This window comes from Annulohypoxylon maeteangense (assembly GCF_022496945.1).
Source record: "Annulohypoxylon maeteangense strain CBS 123835 unplaced genomic scaffold GGS22scaffold_22, whole genome shotgun sequence".
NCBI classification, from domain to species: domain Eukaryota; kingdom Fungi; phylum Ascomycota; class Sordariomycetes; order Xylariales; family Hypoxylaceae; genus Annulohypoxylon; species Annulohypoxylon maeteangense.
This window is the reverse complement of record NW_025953269.1, coordinates 260,730-285,166: the sequence shown is the minus strand read 5'-3', so window position 1 is coordinate 285,166 and position 24,437 is coordinate 260,730. Positions and strand designations below refer to the sequence as shown.

The 24,437-nt window shown below is 47.7% G+C and overlaps 9 protein-coding genes across 9 annotated transcripts; 1 reads left to right on the top strand and 8 right to left on the bottom strand.

The window, feature by feature from the left end:
- Window positions 1-497: 497 nt before the first annotated feature.
- On the bottom strand, window positions 498-2,518 carry GGS22DRAFT_78120 (MFS general substrate transporter). Its single transcript, XM_047968082.1, has 2 exons — window positions 1,958-2,518; window positions 498-1,888 (listed from the first exon to the last, which is right to left on the bottom strand). The coding sequence occupies exons 1-2, from the start codon at window positions 2,265-2,267 to the stop codon at window positions 714-716; spliced, it is 1,485 nt and encodes a 494-aa protein (XP_047814773.1). The 5' UTR covers window positions 2,268-2,518; the 3' UTR covers window positions 498-713.
- Window positions 2,519-3,316: 798 nt separating this feature from the next.
- On the bottom strand, window positions 3,317-5,676 carry GGS22DRAFT_173811 (uncharacterized protein). The gene is made up of 3 exons (XM_047962984.1): window positions 4,612-5,676; window positions 3,856-4,549; window positions 3,317-3,574 (listed from the first exon to the last, which is right to left on the bottom strand). Exons 1-2 carry the CDS (start codon window positions 4,966-4,968, stop codon window positions 3,902-3,904), a joined length of 1,005 nt encoding a protein of 334 aa, XP_047814772.1. The 5' UTR covers window positions 4,969-5,676; the 3' UTR covers window positions 3,317-3,574; window positions 3,856-3,901.
- GGS22DRAFT_78046 (uncharacterized protein) lies at window positions 4,809-6,908 on the bottom strand. Its single transcript, XM_047968080.1, has one exon. The coding sequence runs from the start codon at window positions 6,456-6,458 to the stop codon at window positions 5,118-5,120; it is 1,341 nt and encodes a 446-aa protein (XP_047814771.1). The 5' UTR covers window positions 6,459-6,908; the 3' UTR covers window positions 4,809-5,117.
- A 2,797-nt stretch (window positions 6,909-9,705) lies between these two features.
- GGS22DRAFT_78111 (uncharacterized protein) lies at window positions 9,706-11,209 on the bottom strand. The gene is made up of 2 exons (XM_047968081.1): window positions 10,751-11,209; window positions 9,706-10,666 (listed from the first exon to the last, which is right to left on the bottom strand). Exons 1-2 carry the CDS (start codon window positions 11,108-11,110, stop codon window positions 10,136-10,138), a joined length of 891 nt encoding a protein of 296 aa, XP_047814770.1. The 5' UTR covers window positions 11,111-11,209; the 3' UTR covers window positions 9,706-10,135.
- A 417-nt stretch (window positions 11,210-11,626) lies between these two features.
- On the bottom strand, window positions 11,627-13,388 carry GGS22DRAFT_197261 (putative glucooligosaccharide oxidase; the record flags this gene model as incomplete). The annotated part of the gene is made up of 2 exons (XM_047965961.1): window positions 12,573-13,388; window positions 11,627-12,505 (listed from the first exon to the last, which is right to left on the bottom strand). Exons 1-2 carry the CDS (start codon window positions 13,140-13,142, stop codon window positions 11,627-11,629), a joined length of 1,449 nt encoding a protein of 482 aa, XP_047814769.1. The 5' UTR covers window positions 13,143-13,388.
- A 693-nt stretch (window positions 13,389-14,081) lies between these two features.
- On the bottom strand, window positions 14,082-15,684 carry GGS22DRAFT_197259 (uncharacterized protein; the record flags this gene model as incomplete). Its single annotated transcript, XM_047965960.1, has 6 exons — window positions 14,082-14,331; window positions 14,389-14,499; window positions 14,560-15,197; window positions 15,255-15,430; window positions 15,481-15,527; window positions 15,580-15,684. 6 exons carry the CDS (start codon window positions 15,682-15,684, stop codon window positions 14,098-14,100), a joined length of 1,311 nt encoding a protein of 436 aa, XP_047814768.1. The 3' UTR covers window positions 14,082-14,097.
- A 1,064-nt stretch (window positions 15,685-16,748) lies between these two features.
- Window positions 16,749-17,884, bottom strand: GGS22DRAFT_192770 (uncharacterized protein; the record flags this gene model as incomplete). Its single annotated transcript, XM_047965314.1, has 4 exons — window positions 16,749-16,814; window positions 16,903-17,572; window positions 17,625-17,778; window positions 17,833-17,884. 4 exons carry the CDS (start codon window positions 17,882-17,884, stop codon window positions 16,749-16,751), a joined length of 942 nt encoding a protein of 313 aa, XP_047814767.1.
- Window positions 17,885-18,957: 1,073 nt separating this feature from the next.
- GGS22DRAFT_192769 (uncharacterized protein) lies at window positions 18,958-20,097 on the top strand (the record flags this gene model as incomplete). Its single annotated transcript, XM_047965313.1, has 4 exons — window positions 18,958-18,974; window positions 19,040-19,343; window positions 19,404-19,817; window positions 19,885-20,097. The coding sequence occupies 4 exons, from the start codon at window positions 18,958-18,960 to the stop codon at window positions 20,095-20,097; spliced, it is 948 nt and encodes a 315-aa protein (XP_047814766.1).
- Window positions 20,098-20,166: 69 nt separating this feature from the next.
- Window positions 20,167-22,792, bottom strand: GGS22DRAFT_78020 (Na(+)/H(+) antiporter 1). The gene is made up of 6 exons (XM_047968079.1): window positions 22,532-22,792; window positions 22,411-22,479; window positions 22,212-22,350; window positions 21,563-22,127; window positions 21,031-21,499; window positions 20,167-20,972 (listed from the first exon to the last, which is right to left on the bottom strand). Exons 1-6 carry the CDS (start codon window positions 22,578-22,580, stop codon window positions 20,626-20,628), a joined length of 1,638 nt encoding a protein of 545 aa, XP_047814765.1. The 5' UTR covers window positions 22,581-22,792; the 3' UTR covers window positions 20,167-20,625.
- Window positions 22,793-24,437: the final 1,645 nt, after the last annotated feature.

Genomic DNA, 24,437 nt, shown 5'->3' with positions numbered 1-24,437 from the left:
TATCCACTATAGATGCGCTATTAATTCACTGAAAATTTACTGGCCTAACGTTTCTTATGCCAATAAGATATAGTGCTACAAAGGGCCCCTATAGCTGACTGCTAACCAGCCCTGGAGACATTACTAGGTCATTCTTTTTAAGTCTAGGTACCGAAAATAGTGCTGTTTTTAGGTAGCGCCCGCCGCCCGCTTACCTGGAATGCTGAGATGCTACAGCGTACTACCCCCATTGAATACCATCACCATTTTCAACGCTATTTACAACCATGTCGGCTTTATCTGCGCAACCTTGGTCAATCTTACCTCTTACTAATGAGATGAACTCATAAAAATAGTGCGGCTAATAACTCTTCACAAGATAAAGATTCAAGATAAAGACTCAAGGCACAGAAGCATCCAACGAAAGTATCCACACCAAATGACGCAAGATTCTCCCCTCATGTTGCAATCGAGGACTCAGTCTAAGACTAGTCTTGCTTAAGTCTCAACATATCCACCTCGAAAAGTTCAAGTCTTTTCACGATAAATATCAACTATATATTACCATTTATTCCTATATACATTTTACTAGTCTTCATTCTTCATCCAATCGTTCTATCATAATGAGCCTGTCTTGATATCCCACTCCCCTTTTATCATTCCCATCCACATTCTCACCTCCCTCCCCATCACGACATTAAATAGCACATAAACACACACACACGCCACCAACTCTAAATCTTAACTCTCCACCCCTTCCCAGTCTTCCTCATCCTAACCAACCTAGCCGCCCCCAAAAACCCCATCCCAACCAACAAACACGCCCCCGTAAACCCCTGAGCACCATAATACCTCCCCCCCATCGCCCCAATAATAGCGCCGGCGATCGGATTCCCCGTAAGTACCGCAAAACTAACAATCGTAAACACCATCCCCATCCTCGTCCCCTGCTTCCTCAAATCCGTCGTCAGACTACTCAACCCCGCCGGAAACAAGCTCTGCAGCGACCCGGCCGCGATCCCGTAGATCGACGCCCACCCGTACAGCTGCGCGGGCGTGTGCACCGCCATCCACGCGAGCAGACACACCCCGCATGCCAGACACGTCGGGATCATCATATTCAGCGGCCCCACCTTATCCGCCAGATGGTTCGGAACTAGACGTCCGACGACGCCGATGCCGTTTAGGAGTAACAGCATGTTCAACGAGTCCGTGTAGCTTAACGTGGGGGTGATGGAGGTCCGCGAGAATGAGGCGAGGTAGTAGAATACGAAGTACACCCCCCAGAAATTGAAGAACATCCCGATCGCGTAGAACGTGTATTCGAGTTCTTTGAACGCTGGCCATTCGACTAGGGAACCGGCGCGGCGGGGCGGGAGACGCGATTTCATGAAGGCGATAGCAAAGCAGAGAGTTGTTAGTTGTACGAATCCGATTGCGCGGACGGCCCAGCCGAAACCGACGGAGGGGAGGAGCTGGCGCGCCATGGCTGGGAAGATGAGACCGCCGGAGACGGAGCCGCATGCCGCGATGCCGATTGCGAGGGACCGTTTCTTGCTGAAGTATGTGGATACTGTGGATATGGTTGGGCAGAAGATGAACCCGGATCCGAGGCCCATGCATATTCCCTGTGAGAGGATGAGATGCCAGTACTGTGTCGCGGCGGAGGTTGTGAAGATGCCGAGGGTCATGAACGCCGTGCCGGTGATGAGTACGGGTCGAAAGAAGCCCGCATCCGTCATGCGCCCCGTGAAAGTCCCGATGAAAAAGGTTAGAAAGACTTGGATCGAACCAATCCATGATATATCTGATGGGGAGCGGCCTAGGGCTGAGACATAATATGTCTGGAACACGCCGAAGGAGTTGATGAAGCCCCATGTGTTCATTATGGCTAAATGTCCGCAGAGGCCTATTTTGGTCATTAGCGAGATCTAGTGCACGACGGCGGTTTGGAGGTAGGTGAGAAAAGGAGACTTACAGGCCAGCCAAGCAACTCGGCCCCCGTCCGGCGGCGGTCCGGGGTTCCAGCTTGATTTCGTCGATATTCTACTCAACACTCGGTTTAGTGCCCCGGTCACGCCATCGGCTTCCGTGTCGAGTGCAGGCTCGGCCGGTATCTGCCATTCCTCTGCCGTCTCGGCGGGACTATCACTGCTTTGCTCCTCATCCTTTTGTCGACTCGGACACCCTTTCTCACACCGACCATTGGAATGAGTATGGCTATTTTGCTTTTCTATGTCTATCGGTAGCTCGCCGTCGCCATCGCTAGATGAGGTGGAAGGCCGCATTGTTCCGATAACCCAATTGGTTTACCAATTAACCAGCCAAGTATCATCAACTTCGATTCGATGATTGCTTTCTTTTATTTCCCTTTCTTTGTTCCTCAAAACTCATGAAAGATATCCAATTTTTCCAATTAGTCAAGATGTTTAGGAGGTGAGTCAATTCGATTAGACCCGCAAGCCGTGCTCGGATATTTATCAAGGGGTTTCTTCTCATAAGCTTTATTAGCTCTATCCACAACTATGGGAAAGACGGGAACTAACAGTCAATGAGTCAAAGAGACGTCAAAAAATCTTGCGACAACCGGGTTTAATAGATCTGGCGAAAGAAAGTCTCGTTACATTTACATTTGCATTTACCTATTAATTATTACATTTCCACCCTGGGCCATAGGACCTATCCGTCGGCTGTCGGGCAATCCACAACTCGAGTGGGAACTTACCAAGGTAATATAGATCCAAGGGTCGTAAAGCGGGGGCAAGATGCCGTGTTTGCTAGCATATTGATGTAGACAATAGGGCGTAAGCATAGCATTCCCATACACGAACTACAAAATCCAGCAGTCGCCTCTCGTTACATTCAATGGGCACGATCATCTATGTATAAGTTCCTAGCTGGGACTTTAAAGTAACCTTGACGTAACATCCGTCCTCTCGATCTGTTAAAGTTTAGGTCTCTAACCGGTATAAAGTACCTAATATGTATAATCGATACAAGTCGACAATTGCCTGAGATCACGAATATTTGAATCCGTAATCCGGGGATTATTTCATCCTGGGTTGAATTGTTTTGTCAGCGACATAACTGCATCTTCCCTCACTTCTCCCCATACATGTAGCTAGTCTACCTACATATCATTATTTCCGCGGGAATGACCAATGGAGATAATCCTACGCCTGATCTACAAACGGTGTGCTATTCCCGAAACTTACAGGTACCGAACGCGTCCGCCCCACATCCGATTTTGCGATATTTGACAAAGAGATTGACGAGTGGAGGGCCGATGGGGATCGGAGGCTCAAACACCCCTGGATGCTTACCCTACTTAATACCTAGGCGGTCATTAAAGGTTGAATCTGGGCTGTAGCTGATTCTGCGTTATGTTCTTCGTCAATGAATACCTATCTAGCGTCTCGCTGATAAATACCTTGATGGATATTGGCCAACTCCGATATCGCTGGCAATTCGGTTATTCGGTCCATACCTAGGTGCTATCCTAGATAGAAACCTATCAGGCGGGAATGTATCTGATAGATCTATCTCTCTTGGATCTCATTTCATTCAAAGTGGACCGCTTGTCGTTGGCTGAGAAGTAAGTTGTCATGGTATAAAGACAAAACACAATCAAGTTAAGACTTTCATTTTCTCTGTAGGCGAATACGTCTCATGACATTTCCACGATCTCATGTAGTCAATTAGGTCGTAATGGTACATTAGGACAGACGATCGTCCAAAATTGCCATCATGTTAGACCCCATCTCTTCAATCTCCTCCCATATACCTATTATCCCATAGACCGAGGCAATAACCTCTTCTGTACTGGGTCTCTATTATATCTCAAGCAACTTCCTGACAAGTAGCAAATTAAGTTAGATACTCAGCAGCAGAATTTCCACCTATGGCATGCTGGAGCTGTAATTCAACCACGGAACAGTGCGAAGTCTAATGGTCTCGATATCGCCCGGCGGATACTGGAAATTCCATCACGCTTACGAACTGTGTCGCGCACCTTGGATCTGCAGACAGCCTTCTCACACTGATTGTCGGACCATCCGAGAGCAAGGTCGTCAGCCCACCAGGTCTTAGGCTTGTCGTCTACCTTCAGGTTGATTAGGACTGATGTTAGTTTCTCGAAACCTGTGAACTCGATTGGGATTAGTTTGCAGTTGCTCAGCGAAGGGCATGCTGGGACCTCAATTGTCAGGGAGACAACTTCCTTCTCCTGTTGAGCCTGTTCATCGAAGCGCATTCCCGTGAAGTTGAACGAACATGGGGAGTCCGTGGAGTTGCATCCGAGGCTGAAGCCATTGAAGTTGAATGGGAAGCAATCCGATGATGTCTGGGGTCCGACACTGATCTGTGCTGTCGCATCAGGCTCTGATAGATTCGAGAGAGATGGAGGTGTAAACTGAATCATCAGCTTTCCGGAAGAAGGGTCATATGGTGCGGGAGGTGGGGGAAGAACAGAAAATCCTGGCGAGAAGTAGAAGCGGTGGTATGGGCTGAATAAGGGCATTGGCCCAACGTTGGGGTCTGAGCCCGATCCAAGAGGTGGAAGGTCATCGAACTAGAGACAATGTTAGCTGTCATATAAACGTGTGGCCAGTAAGATCTTCGTTAGGCACTTACGTTGAATGTGAAATCACCCACATCAGCTCGGTTACCGCAAGCAGATGGCGAGGGACTCTCACTGTTGGTGGATGACTCGGATTGGGAGACTGAGCTGGATGATCGTAAGACAGTCGACCAGGTAGATGGACCAGGTAACTCGACGTAGTCTCGGGCAGAAAAGGCGTACTCTCCAGAAGGAGTCGATGTGGCCTGCGGACCTGACGCGACTTGCGCACACCAAGAAAATGTTCTCGAAGCCATAGTTAGTGTGGTCATTGATAAGCATCCTACAGAAACTCCAGTTGCGGGCTGAGCTGCAACCTGGGTAGGTGTCTCCATTGGTGCTGGGGAAACAGGTGGTGGCAGACTGGGCATGGGTGGAAGAGACACCGAAGGCTCGGTGGGAGTTGCGTTCCATCCGCTGCTTGGCACGCCATTGGTTGGTAGAGCTCCCGACTGGTCGCAAGGAGTTGAGCCGCTTTGAAGTTGAGCTACTACATGACATCAAAATTAGTTATGACTGCTTATGAATGAACGGTGGAGCTAATCTTACCAGTTGCAGTGGGGATTGTCTGAGGAAGAGTCACTGTGTGTGTCGGAAGACCTTGTCCAGCGCCAACGCCAGCTCCGGATTGGGGTGTTGGATGGCTACCTCCGTATCCACCAGCTGGGGGAGAGTCAGTGAGAATTCCCGCACCAGAGCCACTGCCCTGACCTTGGCCAGCACCAGCACCGGAGCCAGAGCCAGACCCTGTACCCGACCCTGCACCAGATCCTGCTGCGCCAGAGCCGGAGCCGGAGCCCACGGATTGTTGCCCGGCGGGATTCCCTCCGTATCCACCTGGATTAGCCGTACCTTGGCCAACGCCGTTCGGTGACGAGAGACCTTGCCCTCCTGCACCACCATTGGGTAAGGCTGATGCGCCCTGGGGAATGTACACGGTGACGGTTGGCTCAAAGGCACTACCTCCATTGTTGCCCCCATTGTTAGGTCCACCGTTACCTCCATTGTTCGGTCCACTACCACCATTATTACCTCCGTTATTAGGTCCACTACCTCCGTTGTTACCACCATTGTTAGGGCCACTGCCGCCGTTGTTACCCCCGTTATTGCCTCCGTTGTTACCTCCGTTACCGCCATTGTTACCTCCTTGTCCCCCGGGATACCCGGAACCTGTCGCAGTAGCCTGTGGTGACGAAAATCCAGCTCCATTGCCGCCACCATTGGGACCCTCTGGGATTCCAGGCGCAGTGACAGTGTGCGTTGGCAGCTGCCCGCCTCCGTTGCCTCCATTACCATTTCCATTAGGGTTTCCGTTGGAGCCGCCATTGGGATTTCCATTACCGCCGTTAGGATTTCCGTTGCCACCGTTAGGGTTTCCGTTGCCACCGTTAGGATTCCCGTTACTGCCATTAGGATTCCCGTTACCGTTGTTAGGACCTCCGTTACCTCCATTGTTACCTCCGTTACCACCGTTACTGCCCCCGTTGCTTCCGGGTACTCCAGAGGGATTTCCGAGAACAGTGATAGTGATTGCTGTTGGCGAGGAACCGCTACCTCCGTTGGCCCCGCCTGGACCATTGTTGACACCGGTAACAGTGACGGTACCTGGATACGGGCCTGAGCCTGAACCACCCTCCGGGCATGGTGTTGCGCCCTGACCCTGTGCGCCTCCGGGGTTTCCAGCTGATTGGCCTGGCCCTGTCACTGTGACGGTCTGAGGGGCACCCTGACCACCTGCACCACCTGCACCTGGACCGCCTGAGACATTTGAAGGGCCTAGGCTATTAGCATGACATTCGGTCCAAACAATGAATGATACTCTTACCTCCTGCTCCTCCTGCCCCTCCAGGCCCGGCACCATTGCCCGCTGACTGTCCAGGTGCTGTCACTGTGATTGTATGCGGGATACCCTGTCCGCCAGGGCCTCCGGCTCCCCCAGGACTGCCTGCGGAGTTGCTTGGGTATGCGCCTGGTGCCGTGAAAGTGATCGTCTCGGGGGCGCCAGGAGTAATACCAGTACCAGTGACGGTGAGAACGAGGGTAGTAGGTGTCTCTGTGCACGGCGAACTGTTGGGGTCGTTAGGGTTGTTTGGCGATCCTCCTGGTGCGGTTAGAGTGACGGTATATATGGGACTGTTACCTCCGGGGCTTCCATTCCCAGAACCTCCGGGGCCTCCATTTCCGGAACCCCCGTTTCCAGGATTTCCACTCCCAGGACCTCCATTTCCAGAACCCCCATTGCCAGGACCTCCGTTGCCAGAACCACCGTTGTTAGAACCACCAGAACTACCAGCAGGGTTGGTTGCAGACCCTTCTGGTGCCGTTATAGTGATCGTGTGAGGGGCGCCCTGTGCACCTGCACCTCCAGCGTTGCCTCCAGGATTATTGCCGGTCCCGCTACCCTCTGGGCATGGCGAAGATTCAGGGTTGCCGGACGAATCACCTGGGGCTGTCACAGTGATTGTCTGGGGGTTGCCTTGTCCGCCAGCGCCGCCGGAACCACCATTTCCAGGGGACCCGTTTCCAGGGGATCCGTTTCCAGGAGAGCCATTTCCAGGAGAGCCATTTCCAGGAGAGCCATTTCCGCTACCTCCAGGGTTGCCAGAACTTCCCGAGCCTCCAGCACCGCCGGCGGGGTTACTTGGTGATTCGCCTGGTGCTGTCACAGTGATGGTTTGAAGGCCGGTCTGACTACCTGGATTTCCAGCACCTCCTGGGCCAGAGCCTCCAGATCCTCCAGGTCCAGTTACAGCAGGTGCAGTTAATGTGATGGTATGAGGAGCACTTTGTCCGCCTGGGCCTCCCTGACCAGCGCCTCCAGGACCACTGCCGGCTTGTGATGGTGCAGGCCAAATAGTAACTTCGGAGACTCCTTGGCCACCTGGACCGCCTTGCGATCCCGAGCCACCGGGACTACCAGTAGATTCACAAGGAGCTGTGGTAACGCCTGTCTGAGAATTCCCTGCGCCACCTGGTCCACCGTTTGAACCACCGTTGGGGCCACCGTTTGAGCCGCCATTAGGTCCGCCATTTGAGCCACCATTGGGTCCGCCGTTTGAGCCACCATTGGGTCCACCACTTGATCCTCCATTTGGTCCACCGCCCTGAGAACCAGAGCCAGAACCTGCTGAGCCTCCTGAAGTTCCTGAGGGCCACACAACAACAATTGTTTCGGAGCTTCCTGGCTCATTCTGTCCACCTTGGCCAGTACCAGCACCACTTGGCGATGCCCCAGGAGCTGTGATTGTGATGGTACCAAATGGCGGGCTTCCCCCATTGCCTGCATTACCTCCACCAGGGACAGTCTCAGTTTCGGGGTAGTGGCTAGGTGAAGAAGAGATACCAAAAGGACCTGGACCAGGGTAACTGGCTGAGACACCTGTTGGCTGGCTACCTTGTCCTCCAGCACCACCGTTGCCTGGAGCATTGGCAGATGATGGCGAACCATTGTTAGGGCTCACGATGGTGTATGTGAAGAGAGCAGTTGAAGAGCCAGGCTCACCAGCAGGGGGGATGGTGATAGTGAGGAAATCAGTGGACCAGGGGACATTTCCAGAAGATTCAGTGCTGCATGGGATAGTGATGGTTCTGGATGGTTTCCAAGCAGTTGGTGAAGTAGGCTGAAAAACACCAGAACTTGAACCAAAGCCACCAGGCACGCCTTGACCGGATCCACTACCTTGGCCAGATCCTGGAGCAACGGTAGAAACAACAGTAGAAATAACAGTAGAGACAACAGTGGGCAAAACAGCAGGGGTGACAGTGACAGAGACGGTAGTGGTCTCATGAAGAGGACAAGTTTCGGCTCCATTTCCGCCTCCATTCTGACCTCCATTACCGTTACCGTTGCCGTTTCCGTTTCCACTTCCGCTTCCAGTGGTTGAATGTCTGCCATTGAATGTTAGTGTTGTCAAAGAGGAGCAAGGATACAGAGCTAATTGAACTTGTCAATTAGTCTACCAATCAATCAGTCACTCACCCGTTACCATACTGCTGGGCCGTAGTAGATCCTACGAACCCAAGGGCTCCTAGGGCGCCCAGAAGGGCGTTGACTCGCATTGTTGGTATAATCTGCAGTCCAGATTATGCTGACTAGGTGGGTGTAATAGGTATCGGCTAATGAATGACGATAGTTGGTAGAATCAGAGTGACGAGAAGAAACAGAAAAGGATGAGAAAAGGATGAGAAGACGAGAAGTTGTGGGAAGTGGAATGACAATGAGAGACTGGAGGGAAAATTTTCCCTGAAACATTTGTTCTGTCGTGCCTTCCCACTCATTATTCAACGCATTTTCGCTTGTGTGTGATAAGGGGATGGAAAGAGCTGATGGGTTTTAGGGTTAGCATCGTATAGTTGGTCATAATATGCTTGATAGGGCAGCTACGACGCTCCAGAACTGGGTGTTTTACCATTGTACACGCTGAATGAATTGAAAGTTTGTTTGATTCCGCTCCTTCTTGCATGGATAGATAACTTCTGAGGGCAAGGTAGTACTTGCATGTGTAGGGATAGGATCTCGAAGGTTGGTGGGCCTTAACCGGTACTCCTATGTGGCAATCATGATGCCGTACATTGGGATTGGACGCCTCGAGTGTGTTTGGTTTCCTTATACAAGCATTTCCAATGCCACATTGTCGCCTCCTGTGAGAATAATGTACAAGGCATTGTATTAGTGTCTTCCTAGGTATAAAATATACTTAATTTTCATACCATCGAGGTAATAGGTTAGGGGATATGAGGGGGCATAGGAGGTAGGCACGGGTAGATACTTTTCCTCTCACTTGGAAGTAGTGCCCTGATTCTATGTTTGTGTAGTACGACTGTGACGTGGAGAAGGCAACTAGTACTTTCCAGAAAGTGTGTAGACTGGAGCGATGTTTCCATTTCACAGAAACTTTATGATTACTAGGTAGGTATGAACTCATTGATGTTGTGTTCGTTGCTTCCTGTCATCTAGGTCTCGTCCTGAGGCAAGGAAAGTCTGTGGAATAAGTGTTGCTAGAATTTGAGACCCAACGTAAAGCGTTTCGTTAGAGAGGAAAGGGCAAAGGGTAAAAGGTGCCAGGTAAGCTTTTATTGGAAGATCGAGATTTTGCCCCTGGGGAAACTGCTAGGTTAGCTGATCGATTGCTATTGACCTAGGTAGATAGGTAGTTATGAGCCTTGATTGAATCACCATATCGGTTCTCCTAAAGACAATGCTGCTTGGGATGGATTTCATACCTCACATATCAATGCTCATAATAGAGTTAGCTCTTCAAACAGATATAGACACTTCCAAAAGATAAGCTAGACGAGGAGTCATTCCTACCAACTAGGTACCTATGTAAAGCGTAGCTAGATCAATGTTTAGCATCATCAATGCAACTCTTTGGGATCAACAATTGCAATTACACAGACAGCCGATCACTAAATCGGTTGTTTCTACCATCGCTTGTCTGACACAACACCTGGCATTCTCTGACCCGAACCAAACTATCAAAAATCAAACCTGATTACGTAACTCATCAATAATCAACCCAATCTGGTATTACATAATCATACCGGATTATCCACGTATGGTGGTGGAGGCTCATCAGGGTCATGTTCCTGAGAATTCGCCGTGGACGCAGCAGGAACAGCAGGAATAGATGGGGCTTTCGTCTGCTTCTCAAGCTTAACCGTCCATAACGCTGCGCCTGATGTTGAAGTCAAAAGGAAGAAGAGAGATAGTATGGGAACGAGCTCGAGCAGCATTGCTATGGTGCCAAACCACGTGTAATCCCACATCCTGCTTCTAATCTCATTTTTTCGTTCCTTCTTCGTCAAGCCTCGTAGATCAAACCACCTGTAGTGTGCAAATGTTCCCAATCGGGCACCGGTGATTATGATGAAGGCCGGGGTCCCAACGTATGGTATAAGGTTGAGGGGCAAAAATACGATCAATTCGACGATCTGAACCAAGCTCCACGGTTGGTAGACAGCAGCGCTAGTCGGTTTGCCGAGCTTCTTGACAGAGTTCGCCGCATCTGGGAATAGGAGTCGGTGCGGCGCGATGAGGTTATCGAGGCCATTATCCAAAAGTGTCGCCTGGTAGGTAAAGGTTAGTATTTAATCTATAACTAGAGATTCCACCAATAGCGTAATACTCGGGTTGGGTAGCTATTTACTTACATCGAAAACATCTACGCGGCATTCGTCGACAAAGAAGCCCTCGAATAAACCTTGAATAATGACGAGACCCTCGCCTAGAATTAGCACCACCGCGTTGATCCACGCGCCCCAGCCGTGAAATATAGCTAAGAAGGCATATTGAGGTAAAAATGCAAACGTGAAGAGGATGGCGTATACTAGGAACGACATGATGGAGAGCGGAATCAATCGACGGGCGAATAGAGGATAATATGCCGGATGACGTAAGAAGTAGTAGATGCCCCGTAGAGGATACGAGGCCGCGGTTAATGCTCGTGAGACATAGGATACAGGCCGCTGAAGCGGTCGCATAGGTCGGGGGAGACGAGTTTGGGAGTCCATATCATCGTAGATCGAAGTAAGGATGGATTAAAGAGGTGATTGCCAACGTAGAGCTTCAATGTTATCTCTAAGGAATGTAGTAAGTTGCCAGCTTGGTCTACATAAGCGCGCAGTGCCACGGGCGGGATGATGACGATCTTATCGATAACAAATAACAGTGAACGGGGATCCACTTATTCTAGGCAAATCCCACATCCATTAACAGCGCCCTGCCCTGCTTCTCAGCTTTTTAACAACGCTTATCATGAGCCGTTGAATGCCTCTTCTTCTACGAAAAATACCGGTCAAATCATGTAAATCGACTTTTAGAAGCTATCAATTCTTAAGGTACAGAAGTCCTATTAGCAGAATTCAACCTCCCGCAAATTTGTTTTCCGAAACGCCGCATTTATCCCCCTAACCTAAGCCCTCATATCCTTCGTCATCATCGACGATGCCTTTTCAAGAGAACTATAACTCTGCTGCCGAAACGCCTTGCTAAAGGGGAGAATCTGAGATATAGCTGCGTATGGTAGTTCAATCCGCCTGGATCGACTGAGGATTCTCGAAAAGGTTGTTGGGGTCCCACTTCTTCTTCAACTTCCACAGTATCTTGCTGGTCTCCCCAAAGTACAACTTTTGTGCTTCCTCTCGACTCAAGGTGGGATCAGTGTAGTTCGCATACGCGCCGTAATTTCTGACTTTTGACGTAATGGAGTTGGTCAGTCCTGTGATAAACTCAATACCTTCCTGTGGGAACGCCACGTCGTTGTCTACATAGCCGTGTAGCTGGATGACCCAACATGCATTTCGGTGCGAGAATGCGGAGAAGTCGCTGCTCTTTTCATTGATTTGACTATCGTGGCCGCCGTACAAGTCGATCAAGATAAAGTAGTTGATGGGTGCGCGTGCTCCTTCATTAAAGAGGTACTTGAAGAAACTCCGCATCGCCACCTGAGTCAACCCTGGCTCGGGCACCACGACACTCTTGGCGAAAAAATTTACGCGATCCTGGTGTGTGCTTGTGGGGTCAGTCACAATGTCTTGACTTTGGTTGAGGCTTTTGATCGATTCAAGCCAATCGAACTCCTTAAGGATCGTTTTCTTTTCCTCTTTGATTTTGCCTAGCATCGCTGGCAGGATCTTGGTTTCCAAAGTCTCCTGCGGTCCCAAATAGGTTCCATCCACCGCGAATCGGTTCCAGCTAACACACATCTGAAGTCCCAGCCGGCGATCTACGACAGAGCCGTTGTGGACAAACTTCTGGATATGATGGAATGCTTTCACAGCCCTCTCAATGCTCTTTGTCACATCGTTCATGTTAACAGACCAGTGTAAGACAGACTTCGGTGCGGGCTCTGTGTCGAGATGAAACGACTTGACAATTCCGAACGAGTCACCTGCGCCTCGCATAGCCTGGTTCCAGATTCGACCATCAGCATGGATAGTTCATCACAGGCGCAATTAAATACAGGAAACTTACAAAAAAAAGGTCTCCGTTCACACTCTGGTCGCAGTGGATGCATTTGCCGTCTGCCGTGATTACCGTCATTCCCACGATGCGGTCCATCGCAAGACCCCAGGCACGCGAAAACATGCCAAATCCACCATGTGTGAGGTGGCCGCCCATACCGACTGCCGCACACGTACCATGAGGAAGGGCGCGCTTCTGGTCGGAGTCATCGTAGATAGCTTTAGCTAGATTACCGAGTCGCACCCCGGAATCAACTAAGACGGTGTTGCCCTCGATATTGGTGGATTGGAATCGTCTCATGTCTATCACCATTGCACCGTCTACTCCTCCAATGCTATGGGAGGCGTACGAGTGTCCACCGGATCGAGCTTGGACTTTAAGTTCGTGTTTTCGTGCGCAGGTGAGCGCGCGCTCGATTTGCGAGACGTCGCAAGGGATAACGACAATTGCGGGAGTAAAAGAAAGACGGGTGTTCAAGCTTGATGAATAAGCAGCCCAGTCAGGGTCCGAAGGCTGCTTGAATGGAATACTCATACCAGAGAGCTGCTCAACAATAGACGTAATTTTAACGGATGCCATCTTAGATTATACTTGACGGCGGTAGATCTAATGAAAGAAAGTAAGGTAAGTTATCGAAGTTGAGTTCAATTAACAATGCGAGTTTGGTCGATGATGATGGGGTTTGGCTAGTGCATGATAAAAATGGTATTTTGGTAGAGGGGAGGATAAGGTGAAATGTTGTTGTTTTATATTATATCAATTTTATTTGCGATGTTGTCGTCTATCCGATCAATGTGAGTCACGTTAATCATATAACAAGACCAATGCTTCAACGTTCTACTACTAGGTTCAATTATTGTAGGTAGCAAACGTCCTTTCACTAATACGTACATATGTAGCTAGTACCTAATAAACACTGGGCAGCCTCAATAGGAATATAAAGATCTGTTTGGGCAGGTGCCAAACAAGATCAGACGGATCCGTCTACTCCAGGTAGCACCGAATCAGAGACTCAATGTTGATAACTCAACTCAAGGTAAGCACGCTCAGCATGAAGTTTAATTACCTACTAGGCATTCGTTTATTGGCACATTTCGAAATATTCAATCAATCATTGATACTACTAATAATTTAGTACCTACCTAGGTACCTAGATATTTATCTAGGTAGGTATGGATAGATGCCACGAGACGGAAGCGACAGATAAAAAGATATTACCTTTCCCTACATCTGATAACAACTACTATCACGCTGCACACCTCCTCCAATGTATCTTTTTTATTACTTCACAGGCAGGCTTGATGCAATCTCAGAACTTGGAATTATATTTATTCAATTCGGTTTCAAAGATCTTCAGGGAGGGATGCGTTGAACTATACCAGAGTTTCCAACAGAACATTCACAATTAAATATCAATATGATGTAGTAGGCGAGGAGCAGCTGTTCTTTAGCTGCTGACAGGTGTGGAAATACAATTTGTTGTAACCACAGTTGACCCCCCGAAGCTAATGATTGATTCTCCTTCAAAGCCTTCTCATGTTCTCATGTCCAGGATCTTTGGGAATGGGCATGAATTATTCGCACTTTTCGAGTTTGTGAAATGTCTCGCGTTATGCCGCCTACTCATCCAATACAGAAGACCGCCACCGAGGACTGCGCCGGTCAGGCACACAGTGATGACGAGGAGGATCCACCAGTTATTCCAGACCCTGACACCGTTTCCAATGCTGCTGTTTTCAACGGCAAAAGCATTGCTGCTGGAGATTGTCTAGATAGGCATCTATGTTAAATAACACGATCTCGGATGAGACTATGGAAAACTCACTGCTACAAGTGAAACGGGAAGAAATATTAGTGTAACGAAGGATATCGTCTTGACTGCGATGCTGTCATCAAGGGCGAGTTTGGTATCATGCTGTGCGTTACTGCTCCGCAGCTATTACTGATTAGTGTATTTCGAGACAAGAGATCGATCGTAATATCCCGGTTCACTTACTATGTTCACATTCAGTTGTGCCCATTCATCTAATCCGTCTCGCCTTTTATGGCGCAACATTACCGCTGTCTCCAGGTACTGAATTTTTTGGTGGAACACTTTCAATACAGCCTGGGAAAATCGAGGTCCGTTGCCGTGCTTCTGCAAATCCTGATACACCTCCATTAAGTTGTGTGTATAACGAAGTCCAGACGATTCGAACTCCAAGGCGTAATCTAAAGGTATCAATTTGCGACGCAGGATATTCATGCCGTGGGTGACCCCGAAGACGGCCATACCATCATCGTCGTATAAGGCTTTGGGGTTTGTACAAAAAACATCCATGTGTGTACGCAACATGAAGAAAGCACTTTCGCGATCGTCCCAATACCTTTCATTGAGACTATCCAACTGTTCGAGAAGTACATTAATGACTTGGAAAGGACATTCTTTTATCAAGTCATAATGACGCTGTATTGCACCAGCGATTATATCTGCCGTAGTTGGGGTTTTTGCGAGCGTGTCGGCTCTGGAGTTATTTCTCGCGATGATAACGCAGGCTGCGGAATTTGTTTGGGCAGATATCCGTAACAGTAATGAGAACGAATCTACTGGTGAGCCATTATCGATCTCCAAAGAAGGAGTTTGTATCGAGACACCTTCAATCCGCACGTTAGCATATTATGTTAGGGCAAGGAGGTATCAGTAAGTATTACATAATGAACTGGCGTGTCCTCCCGAGTCAGTCTCAGAATATTGAATGGAATGAGAATGTCGACCATCTTTATGAAGTAGAGGCTCTGTGGCAGATCTAGGTATCTCAAGACTCTCGAGAAGAGATTCAAAGTGGTCGCGGGTGGCACTTATGGTTTTATTTTCTAACCCTAACATCCTACAATTCGTTAGTCCTGAGCTCTGAGTTCGTAATATCGGACTGCGTACACGATGTTGACTTGGAATTGTCCCGATTCGTCGGTTTGAGGTCTAACCTATGCGATTTTAATACCTAGTCTGTGTTAAAAGGGGGGCTCCTAGTCGTACATGTCTATTTAGGTGGTTGATAAAGGCATCGCTGTCTACCGACTCCCACTGGTCTTGAATATACCAACGTGAATCGGTCTTCGACTCATAGATGAATTGGTCCATAGCAGGCGAATATAGGAATTTTCGTATGATGCTTGAGAGTTACCGAAGAGGATGTTTTGACTTCTGGGGCACTGATCAACTTAGGTATATATAAAGTTTGAAATATGATATCGGCAGAGACTATGGTGTGGCCTGGGATTTCGAACATAGTAAATCATTCTAAAGCTCAAGACATTCTCGAATGGCGAGCGAACGTATTTTAATATCCACCGTTACCTCCAAAGCAGGCAAATGTCATTTGATGTTATTATGTAGGTCCAAATTCAGGTGAAGCAATTATGTACACAGGTAGTAATTCCTCGGCGTAAATCGAGGTTAGCTCAGTAGCTTTGATACATCACCGGTCACACAATAGTAGCTCCAATCCTTACTTTACACCGGCGATCTGAATAAAGGGTGATACTCGTATAGTAGTCGGCTCCAAAGTCGGTTGACAAGGGGTGGTGGGGGCAGAGATGAGTTCATAACAATGTGCGGAAAATCGATCCTTCACTACCGCGACATCTACCTTAATTAAAAAATTATGGTTTATGGAAAGAGCAGCCCCGTGCGAAACACTGTATCATAGGTGGTTGATCATGGCGCTTGCGAATGTTATGAGGCGAATGGGTAGGATTGTAGGGTCGTAGTGCATTAGCTGACAGCTGTCTTTAGGGCTACCTACCCATATAGCAGGCAGGCTGTGTTGAAAAGTCATGATGACTTCGAATCCTTCACTTTGCTAAAAGCCTTTAGCAATCTATTTTCAAATTTTGCACTTGTATGTCGAAATATGACCTATCACTAAGGATAATGCTTGAGCCTCCTTCGGTCTCGATTAGGGTGATGTGGCCGGCAGTCTTCAAGGGGGTGCTGTATGAAGGAATTGGCTAGGTAGACTCAGGCATGTGAACAAAAACCGCATCCTTGGCATAAGGCCATCATACAACAGGTGCGTAGGACTTTTATGTGTAGAAGACTTTTGCTATATAGCCTAATAAAGCATGGACGAATTATGTTCCGAAAAAGCTAGAGGCCAAGATCTCAGCCCCGTCATCGACCCCATGTTGACAGGCATGTCAGACCTACAAACGATCTAGCAGCCCCTGAGCAGCGTCGTCGATATTGCTTCCCCAGGTTTTGCTCGTGCACTACCCATGTGTTAGCATATGATTAGACATGGCGCGGCCTACCCAACGATGCAACTGCTAGGCAGGGAAGGAAAGAAAGGCGATTTACCTGTAAGTACAACACTCCATCTTCGATATCGCACTCGCAGTAGGAACTATACTTGAGCTTCTCAACAATCCGAAACGCGATCTCGCCCTTCTCCACAGCCTCGTGGAAGCCCTCTCGCAGTAGATCATCCTGGTCAAACTTCTGGGATTTCAGTTGGTTGATCAATCCCTCCCAGTAGAATAAGGTAAATGAGCCGAGGATGCTCTCCCAATCAGACCGAAATCCTGAATCTGCTTTGCTTTCTTGCTGTAACTTTGTGAAGGTGTCCTCGAAGTTGGGCGTCAACTTGATATCAGGCTTCTCCAGAATTTTCCCGATTTGAGACCGAATTTCTTCGGCTCTATTCTCGTACTCATCTCGGATTCCCTTGCGTGCTGCAAAGCTCAATGTTACCGCACCGTCAGATTCGGGCGCGGGAGCCTCGTTGAGAGCTTTTAGAAGGACTTCGCGGCTAAGTGCATCGTCGATATTGGTACCTAGGCGACTTGGGGCGAACAAGATTCGTAGCTTGCCCTCGTGAACATCTGCACCGCAGTACGTAACGCGATTCGCATCGTCTAAGTCCATTGTTATGGTGTGGGCATGACAAATTGAATTCAGTTCTTTCAGGCCTTCGTCGCCACCACTGCTCACGTAGTCCTTGAGCTTGTATATCGCGCCATTGATATAACTTGCTTAGAGTAAGAATAAAGTATCAACGTCTGTTTTGGCCCCAAACCTACCTGGCAATGCAATCTCCCAGTGACTCCTTGGCATAACCCTCTTCTGCATAGGCAAATAATTGATTGGGATTTATGTCTATCGTCCAGGGCACAGTAAGAATATCTGAGATTTGTTGCTCGAAACCCGACTTCTTATTATCCCATGCATCACGAACTGTTCGAATTAGTTTCTACTGGGCACTCAAAGACGTAGAGTTACTCGACTCACTGTTCTTGCGTAGCGCAAGGGGCAGCTTTTCAACAGGGGGTAATTTCGACATGACGAAGATATTATCGGTAAGTTGAGGGGTCGTAGGATACTCAAGGAGGCAAATTGCGACGGTAACTTCAGGATGATATGAATAGTTGCATTTTAGGGGAACACAAACTCATCTGGGCATAATGGTGCCTTTAAATATTCGAAGAATACGATATTTCATCGCCACTCATCTTGCCCGTCGTGGCAGGTTACCACTAGCTTAGTCGGTATTCAATTCGGTATTCAACCAGGTACCCGTTCAATCGTGATGGATGCCTTGGGCTAACGCATACTAATTGTAAGTAGTATGGAGTCGTCGTCATTCCCTGTTGGACCTCGTGCGAGACTTGTCAACCTTGCCTTCAGCCCTGAGATTTTTGGACGAGCAACTTCCTTGAACAACTAAACTGGCTCCGATCCGGAAATGAGCCTATTGTCTAAATATACCTAGTCGGTTAGCCAAGCACGCTATTAGCCCTCTGTGATACTAGATGGCTCTTTAGTAGTTAGCCGCATTCATAACGTCTGAAGGACGTTGCCAAATCAATGACCGGCTAACAATGGAGACATACCTATACACATCATCATGAGAAACTCGAGTATATATCCCATCATAGAGTTCTGATATGCTTATTCCGCAGGCCTATTTTTATTAAATTGAATGCGTTGAGGTTGGTGAAGTTGGCGGAGTTAGCTGATGGCGATCAACCCCACTGAGTTTTCAGCTAAGCTTGGCAACAAGGAAAATAGGGTGAGGGGCAGAGGAGTTATAAGTGGGGCCAAGCTTATATTTACCATATTGGGCGAATATTCTAGCATTTGATTGGTTGAGGAGCAAGATTCTCCACATGTGGCCAATCACAGCTCAGGATAATTCACTAGTGGCAATCCATTCAGGGGCTGAGGATTACTCACATTCAATCACTGTGAATTGCTTCGTTCTAAGCCTCAATCGCTGGATAGGTAACCATATTATCCTCGGTATGTCGATGATACATAAGACTACCTAGTACCTACGCACGTGGCTAATTTGGTAAGATTTTGTTCAACCACTAGGTTATCTGAAAATTTAAATACCTAGTTAGGTAGGTGATCATGTATTCTTCAAGGTTGTAAGTAGGTGCCCTACGCTACTTACTTTCAAATTAAAATTGTTGTATCTTTAACCAGATTATAGACCCCTCCGTGTAAGGCTGGGACTTCGCGAATATTGGGAAGATGCCAATACGCCCGTCCAGGTGGCGCGTTCCGCTGTGAAGCAGCTTCTCGGGATTGATGTAGTATTCATCGTTGAGTGGGAACTCCTTATCGTCGAGCTGGATGAACACTATCCAGATAAATCTACATTGGTTCCTTCGATCTCAGTGGGTGTTCAGGCATTTCTCAATGGACTAAGAGAGATCTTGGATAGCGAAGTCGATCCGGAATGGACCGATACACTGCTGGAGCGTTGCAATGGTAGCTTGAAGCTTTTGATAGGGGTAAAGCCTATTCCTAGCACTCAACAAAACTAACCACCTACTAATGTAACATGGAATCAGATATCCGAAGAAGCAGAAGTGTTCTGGTCTAGCAAAGAGGCGGGTCTTAATGTCAAGCTTCCTAAGGGTAAAATGCCATCGTTGTTCGAATTGCAACCGGTATTCAAGGCCAAGTGTTTACAATGCTTTGACGACCAGCAGTCAACCCTAGATGACTGGGCGGATTTATCCAAGGAGGATGCAAATCACAACTCAACCAGCACAGGACCTCACCAACATGCCACCGATACATTTCCAGATATTAGCCTTCTACAGCGCCCAGATCAATTACTGCTCAAACCGCCATACCATCTTGCCGTCTACAACACAGGAAGGGCTAATGTCGAGATACAGTGTAGCCATAGTCCGACCCTGGAGTTGTTAGCAGATTACCTCAAGAAATGGTGTAAAACGAATCCTCACCAAGCGTCGCGTGTAAGTATATCACCGTGTTATAAGCTACACCATACCTAGGATATTTACCGACAGTTAACTTATGCAGCCTCCTGCGGTGGAAGTTAAATTGCATCAATCGCCATTTGGTCTAGGTCCTATATACGACCGCTTGACATTATCCGTGGAAGAAAGGAACTCGTATTTTCTCGTGTCACCAATGCTTGTTCTATCATTCATAGAAGGGGTTCTGGGTTATAAGAGTGTATCTGTTGACGGAGGTTCTTGGATTTTCCGAAAGGACATCGAATTTCGTAAATAGGTATGGCGATATAACGAGAAGGTAGCGTGAGAAGGTATCATTGGATGGTTGTGAGTAATACAGTGAACAATCAATATATGGTGAAGGTGACCTACCCAAGGTACCTATGAATAGGTTTCATATGGGGTAGCATTCTATTTTGAAGTCCTATACTTGTAAGTATTAGTTCACTGCCGTATTCGAGAGGCGCATAAGATCGGAACACGATTATTGACCAAGACGTACGTATTCAATCCTACCTACCTATCATGTGTCGTTGAGTCAGAGGATGCCGAAAGTGAGATCAACAGTATGTGAGGCCGAATAAAAGACAAAGTGACATTATAGCTCTAGTTGTATGTTTTATGCGATGCTTATCAAAGTCAATCAAAAAAGAGAATGAAATGGTGTATCAAGCTACATTGTTCAATGTAACTGTCTGGGTTGGCCTCATAATGTCATTCAAGAATGCAATTACACCTCCTGACCGTAATGCTATTCAGAAAACCACTCTTTAAAAAGGAAAAGCAGAATGAAATCCGCGAAGCCTTAGATGCCTCTACTAGATTCCACATGACTAATTCTAACTGATCGCTCTCGCTTCTTGTCTTCTTCTCCTACCGTCGAAATACTGTCGTTATCGCTACGGGTGCGGGGCCTCGAAATTGGTAATGTCCCTAAGTTGACGAGGGGGCGGAAGAACCGATTGTACACAATAAATGTATCTTGATCGCCCCTGAAAGCATTCGATGGAGTGGGCATATATATGCTCCTTCGTCTGATCTCGACAGCATCCTCTGTAATTGTCCGCACATTACAATATCTGTATATTCCGCTCAGGATGGGAATCGATAGCCCGTGTACTAGAATTGAGAACAACACGAGGAAATACACAACTATTTAAAGATCAGTATATTGCGAGGTTGGGGATTATATAAAAGTGATTACACGAACCTGGGGTTATCGCATCGAGCAATGCGCGTTCTCCCGCACTAGCAGCCTCCTCTCTAGGGAATAGGAGTTTGGTGTGCTGCAGATAGTACACTGCCCCGACACCTATAGGACCGAAATATCCCATAAATATAGCTTCCTTCCAATCCTTGACTACATTTGGCATCATCTTATATGTAAGAAGCAAAGAAGGGACTCGGCGAAAGAGTAGAACGAGGAGGCCGAGGCCGAATAAGCGAGGATAGGTGATTCCGGTGGTGTCGGGCTGGTTGAAATCTTGCCACGGTATGGCAATGCCGACATACATGAAGCCGCCGAAATTGAGCATAACGTCGATACAGGAGTTCACCTCGTCGTGGCGGCGTTCTGTCTCCGCAAGGAATTCTCCGTCCCAGTTCAATGCGCAACCCGCGACAAAACAAGCAAGAAGATCACTAGTGCCGAGAGCCCCGCAAGTTCCAACAATGAAAAGCTTCAAATAAAATTAGTTACACTGGAAAAAGAAAGAATGGCGTGTTGTTTTGATAGAACTTACAGCTAGCGCTGTTGGGAAAAGGAGGTAGCTTTCCGTGTCTATCCATCTCTTAGACAATGAAAACCGGACTGCCATCCTTGCGCAGAACCCAGCAACCGCACCATAAACGATGGCCAATAAAACAATGTAGATGAGGGTTTCTATGGCCCAGTTACCTAGGGCGACGCCGACGTCTTTCGTATCGTCACCGACACCTCTACCGCGCTCTACAAGAGTTGGTTGGCGATTCTCTGTAAGGCGTAGGAGGTTCACGGCAAGCATGAGAAATGGTGAAGCGAAGCCATCGTTGGCACCGGCCTCTGCGGAGATGATTTCTCGGAGGGGTCGGGATACATACTTGTCGGCGAAGGGACCCTTTGCCACGGCCTGCGAAAGGATCGGGTCCGTAGATGTGACGCAAGCGCCGATGACAAGGGTTGCCAGCAACGAGACCTTAGGTATTGTCGCAAGCACGCAAACGGACGTCGCCAACCACATCATCGCCATGATAGGAACGAGGCATACTATCAACTCCTTGTAACGTATGTGGATATACCTAGCGGGTAGTTGGTATCCAGCGATAACCCTATAGTGGCCGAAGCCCTAGTCAGTTACTTGGCTACCCTAAAGTCGGAAGCATGTCTCATGCTATAGCCACTTGTGAACTGACAGTTGAATACCAATCATCACCCGCATCACGCCAAGAGTTATGGCATCTTGTTGGTCTGGAGCGGCTGAACCCCATCGCTTGGCATCTAGAAACTTGGCCGCTATAGGGCCCAAGATCATGCCAATGATGACTGCCGGCACTATTGACACGGTTTAGTTAGTAGGCGAACACGGAAGAATATTCAGAGGATTGCACTGACATGCTTCCCCAAGATACCAAACGCCTTTTATTTTAACGGCAACCAGGCCATATACAACTATAAATGCACCTTAGATAATAGTCAGCATTGCTATCTCATGAGTAGCTTCTTCGTAACTTACCGAGAATGGAAACGACGATGTTCAACTCGCTAAGATCTAGGGTCGGCATCGTGAGAGGCGTGGCAAGGTGGTAGAATACTTGCGTGGTAGGGAAGAGTCCGGGACACACTTCTGGACTCGAACACTCGACAACATCGAGCAGAGTAACGGGGATATGCCAAGGAAATACATTCAAATAGGGACCCCCGAGTTAGAATGAGATATTGATTTACGTGCAGATCAATATTGTGCTGACAGGGATAATGTAAGTCTAAGTCAATGAAATCTCCGGCTTGGCAACCATATTGCGATCCATTCCAGATCTAGGAATGGTTCCCCCTTGATGGCTTTTTTTTCAGCCACAATGTCTGGCTACGATACGCCCAAGCTTTTCGCAATGACCCGACCCGATGAATACCTACATACCCGCATGCTCCCTCCCGTCTATCTAAGACATCTGTCTAAGCCGTCCTTAGACATAACGGTCAACAAATCTGAGCGGCACAATACTCCGGCAGGGAAATGCCTCATAGGCTTGCATCCCTGACCGGTCTGCCGGTGTGGCTTTCGAGCTGTCATTTATGGGTACCAAGTTACCGCACCACAAGGAACGGGTAGCTGACGAGTCAAGTGCGACAGGGGGTATGGATTGGATCAACGACTGATCATCGTTACACCTAACCATGGTATCCCAGACCCGGAAATGCCATAGTTGGGAGTTTCGATAGTGCACAGAATACCGGCAGTATCACAAATTGTGTTTAACTGACGAACTAGTCGATTGTGCTCGTTTCAACACAAATTAATCTTTGACAACGCACAAGTATGATATGTATAATATCGTACCTATAGAATATATTTTATCAGCAGTAAAACAAAGCGACCAAAACCATGAACACGTTGTAAGAGTTGAAAATATTGACTTGGGCATTCGTCAGAAGGAAGGAAGATAATGATTTGTGGAGAGACCATTCCCGAGGATCTAGAATAGTAACCGTCTTCTAATCTCGTACCACATTATGCCAAACCTACTGAGAATATCAAGTTTGTAGAATAGTTCACAGATGACATACCTTTGAAACTTGATCGGCTATGCCGTCTATGATCGTCTTTTATTGAGCAGCGACGAAGCTGATCAATTCTTTATCCTCGAGTTTCGGTCATATCACGGTCATACCGAAGCCTTTCGAAGCCTCTTATATGCCCATAAACCAACAAGTAAGTTACAATGCTTTTCTCGCTGGGCGACATGGCAAGGTATAACCCATGTGTTGATAACACAGCGATAAATTGTATGTGAATTAACCCTCTTATTACCTATTTAGGTAAATCAGTTGTTAATTGGTAGGTCATAGATGTGGATTACGTGATGTAGGGGATAGTCCAGAATGCGGCCTTATGCAGTCGCGTTAGCACACGGACCATTTCTCTAATCCCTTCCCTCTATGTACTTTACATGGTATAAAGTTGAAGAAAAGAGGTATGCAAAGATGCCTATTACACCGCTGATCCCATGCCATATAGTATGTCCCATTTAGGATACAAAGTAGGTAGGACCATTCCCTTCGTTGTTGTGTATCGCCATACAAGCTATGATTGTCCTCTCCTTGTCCCGTTAACTCCTTTGAGTCTTTTCGCGGTTAACATACGATATTGATAGGATTCTATGTAGGTTAATCCACATCTTCCACTACTTCTGCCGCATTCCGACCACCAACCTCCCAATGACGTATTTCGTCAACCCTCTAAGCTGTGACATCATGGGTTTGATATTTGTCTCCTATCTTGAGGAATGTTTCAATTTTCTACTGTTTGGGATTTCAGAACTATGTCATACTTGCGAAGATTTATGTAATCTTAGTTCTCTAGAAGAAGCGCTCTGCAAAGCAATTCAGGATATACCTTTGTTCGACTGCTGATTGCACAA

Bases quoted from the DNA above. Each gene is read 5' to 3' on its own strand.
- GGS22DRAFT_78120 (XM_047968082.1), bottom strand. From the start codon at position 2,267: ATGCGGCCTTCCACCTCATCTAGCGATGGCGACGGCGAGCTACCGATA. The intron at 1,889-1,957 runs GTAAGTCTCCTT...TGACCAAAATAG, and splicing joins CCGAGTTGCTTGGCTGGCCT to GCCTCTGCGGACATTTAGCC.
- GGS22DRAFT_78020 (XM_047968079.1), bottom strand. From the start codon at position 22,580: ATGCCGACCCTAGATCTTAGCGAGTTGAACATCGTCGTTTCCATTCTC. The intron at 22,480-22,531 runs GTAAGTTACGAA...CTATTATCTAAG, and splicing joins CATCGTCGTTTCCATTCTCG to GTGCATTTATAGTTGTATAT. The intron at 22,351-22,410 runs GTCAGTGCAATC...CCGTGTCAATAG, and splicing joins TTGGTATCTTGGGGAAGCAT to TGCCGGCAGTCATCATTGGC.
- GGS22DRAFT_78111 (XM_047968081.1), bottom strand. From the start codon at position 11,110: ATGGACTCCCAAACTCGTCTCCCCCGACCTATGCGACCGCTTCAGCGG. The intron at 10,667-10,750 runs GTAAGTAAATAG...TTTACCTACCAG, and splicing joins GCCGCGTAGATGTTTTCGAT to GCGACACTTTTGGATAATGG.
- GGS22DRAFT_173811 (XM_047962984.1), bottom strand. From the start codon at position 4,968: ATGCCCAGTCTGCCACCACCTGTTTCCCCAGCACCAATGGAGACACCT. The intron at 4,550-4,611 runs GTAAGTGCCTAA...CATTGTCTCTAG, and splicing joins TGGGTGATTTCACATTCAAC to TTCGATGACCTTCCACCTCT.
- GGS22DRAFT_78046 (XM_047968080.1), bottom strand. From the start codon at position 6,458: ATGGTGCCGGGCCTGGAGGGGCAGGAGGAGCAGGAGGTAAGAGTATCA.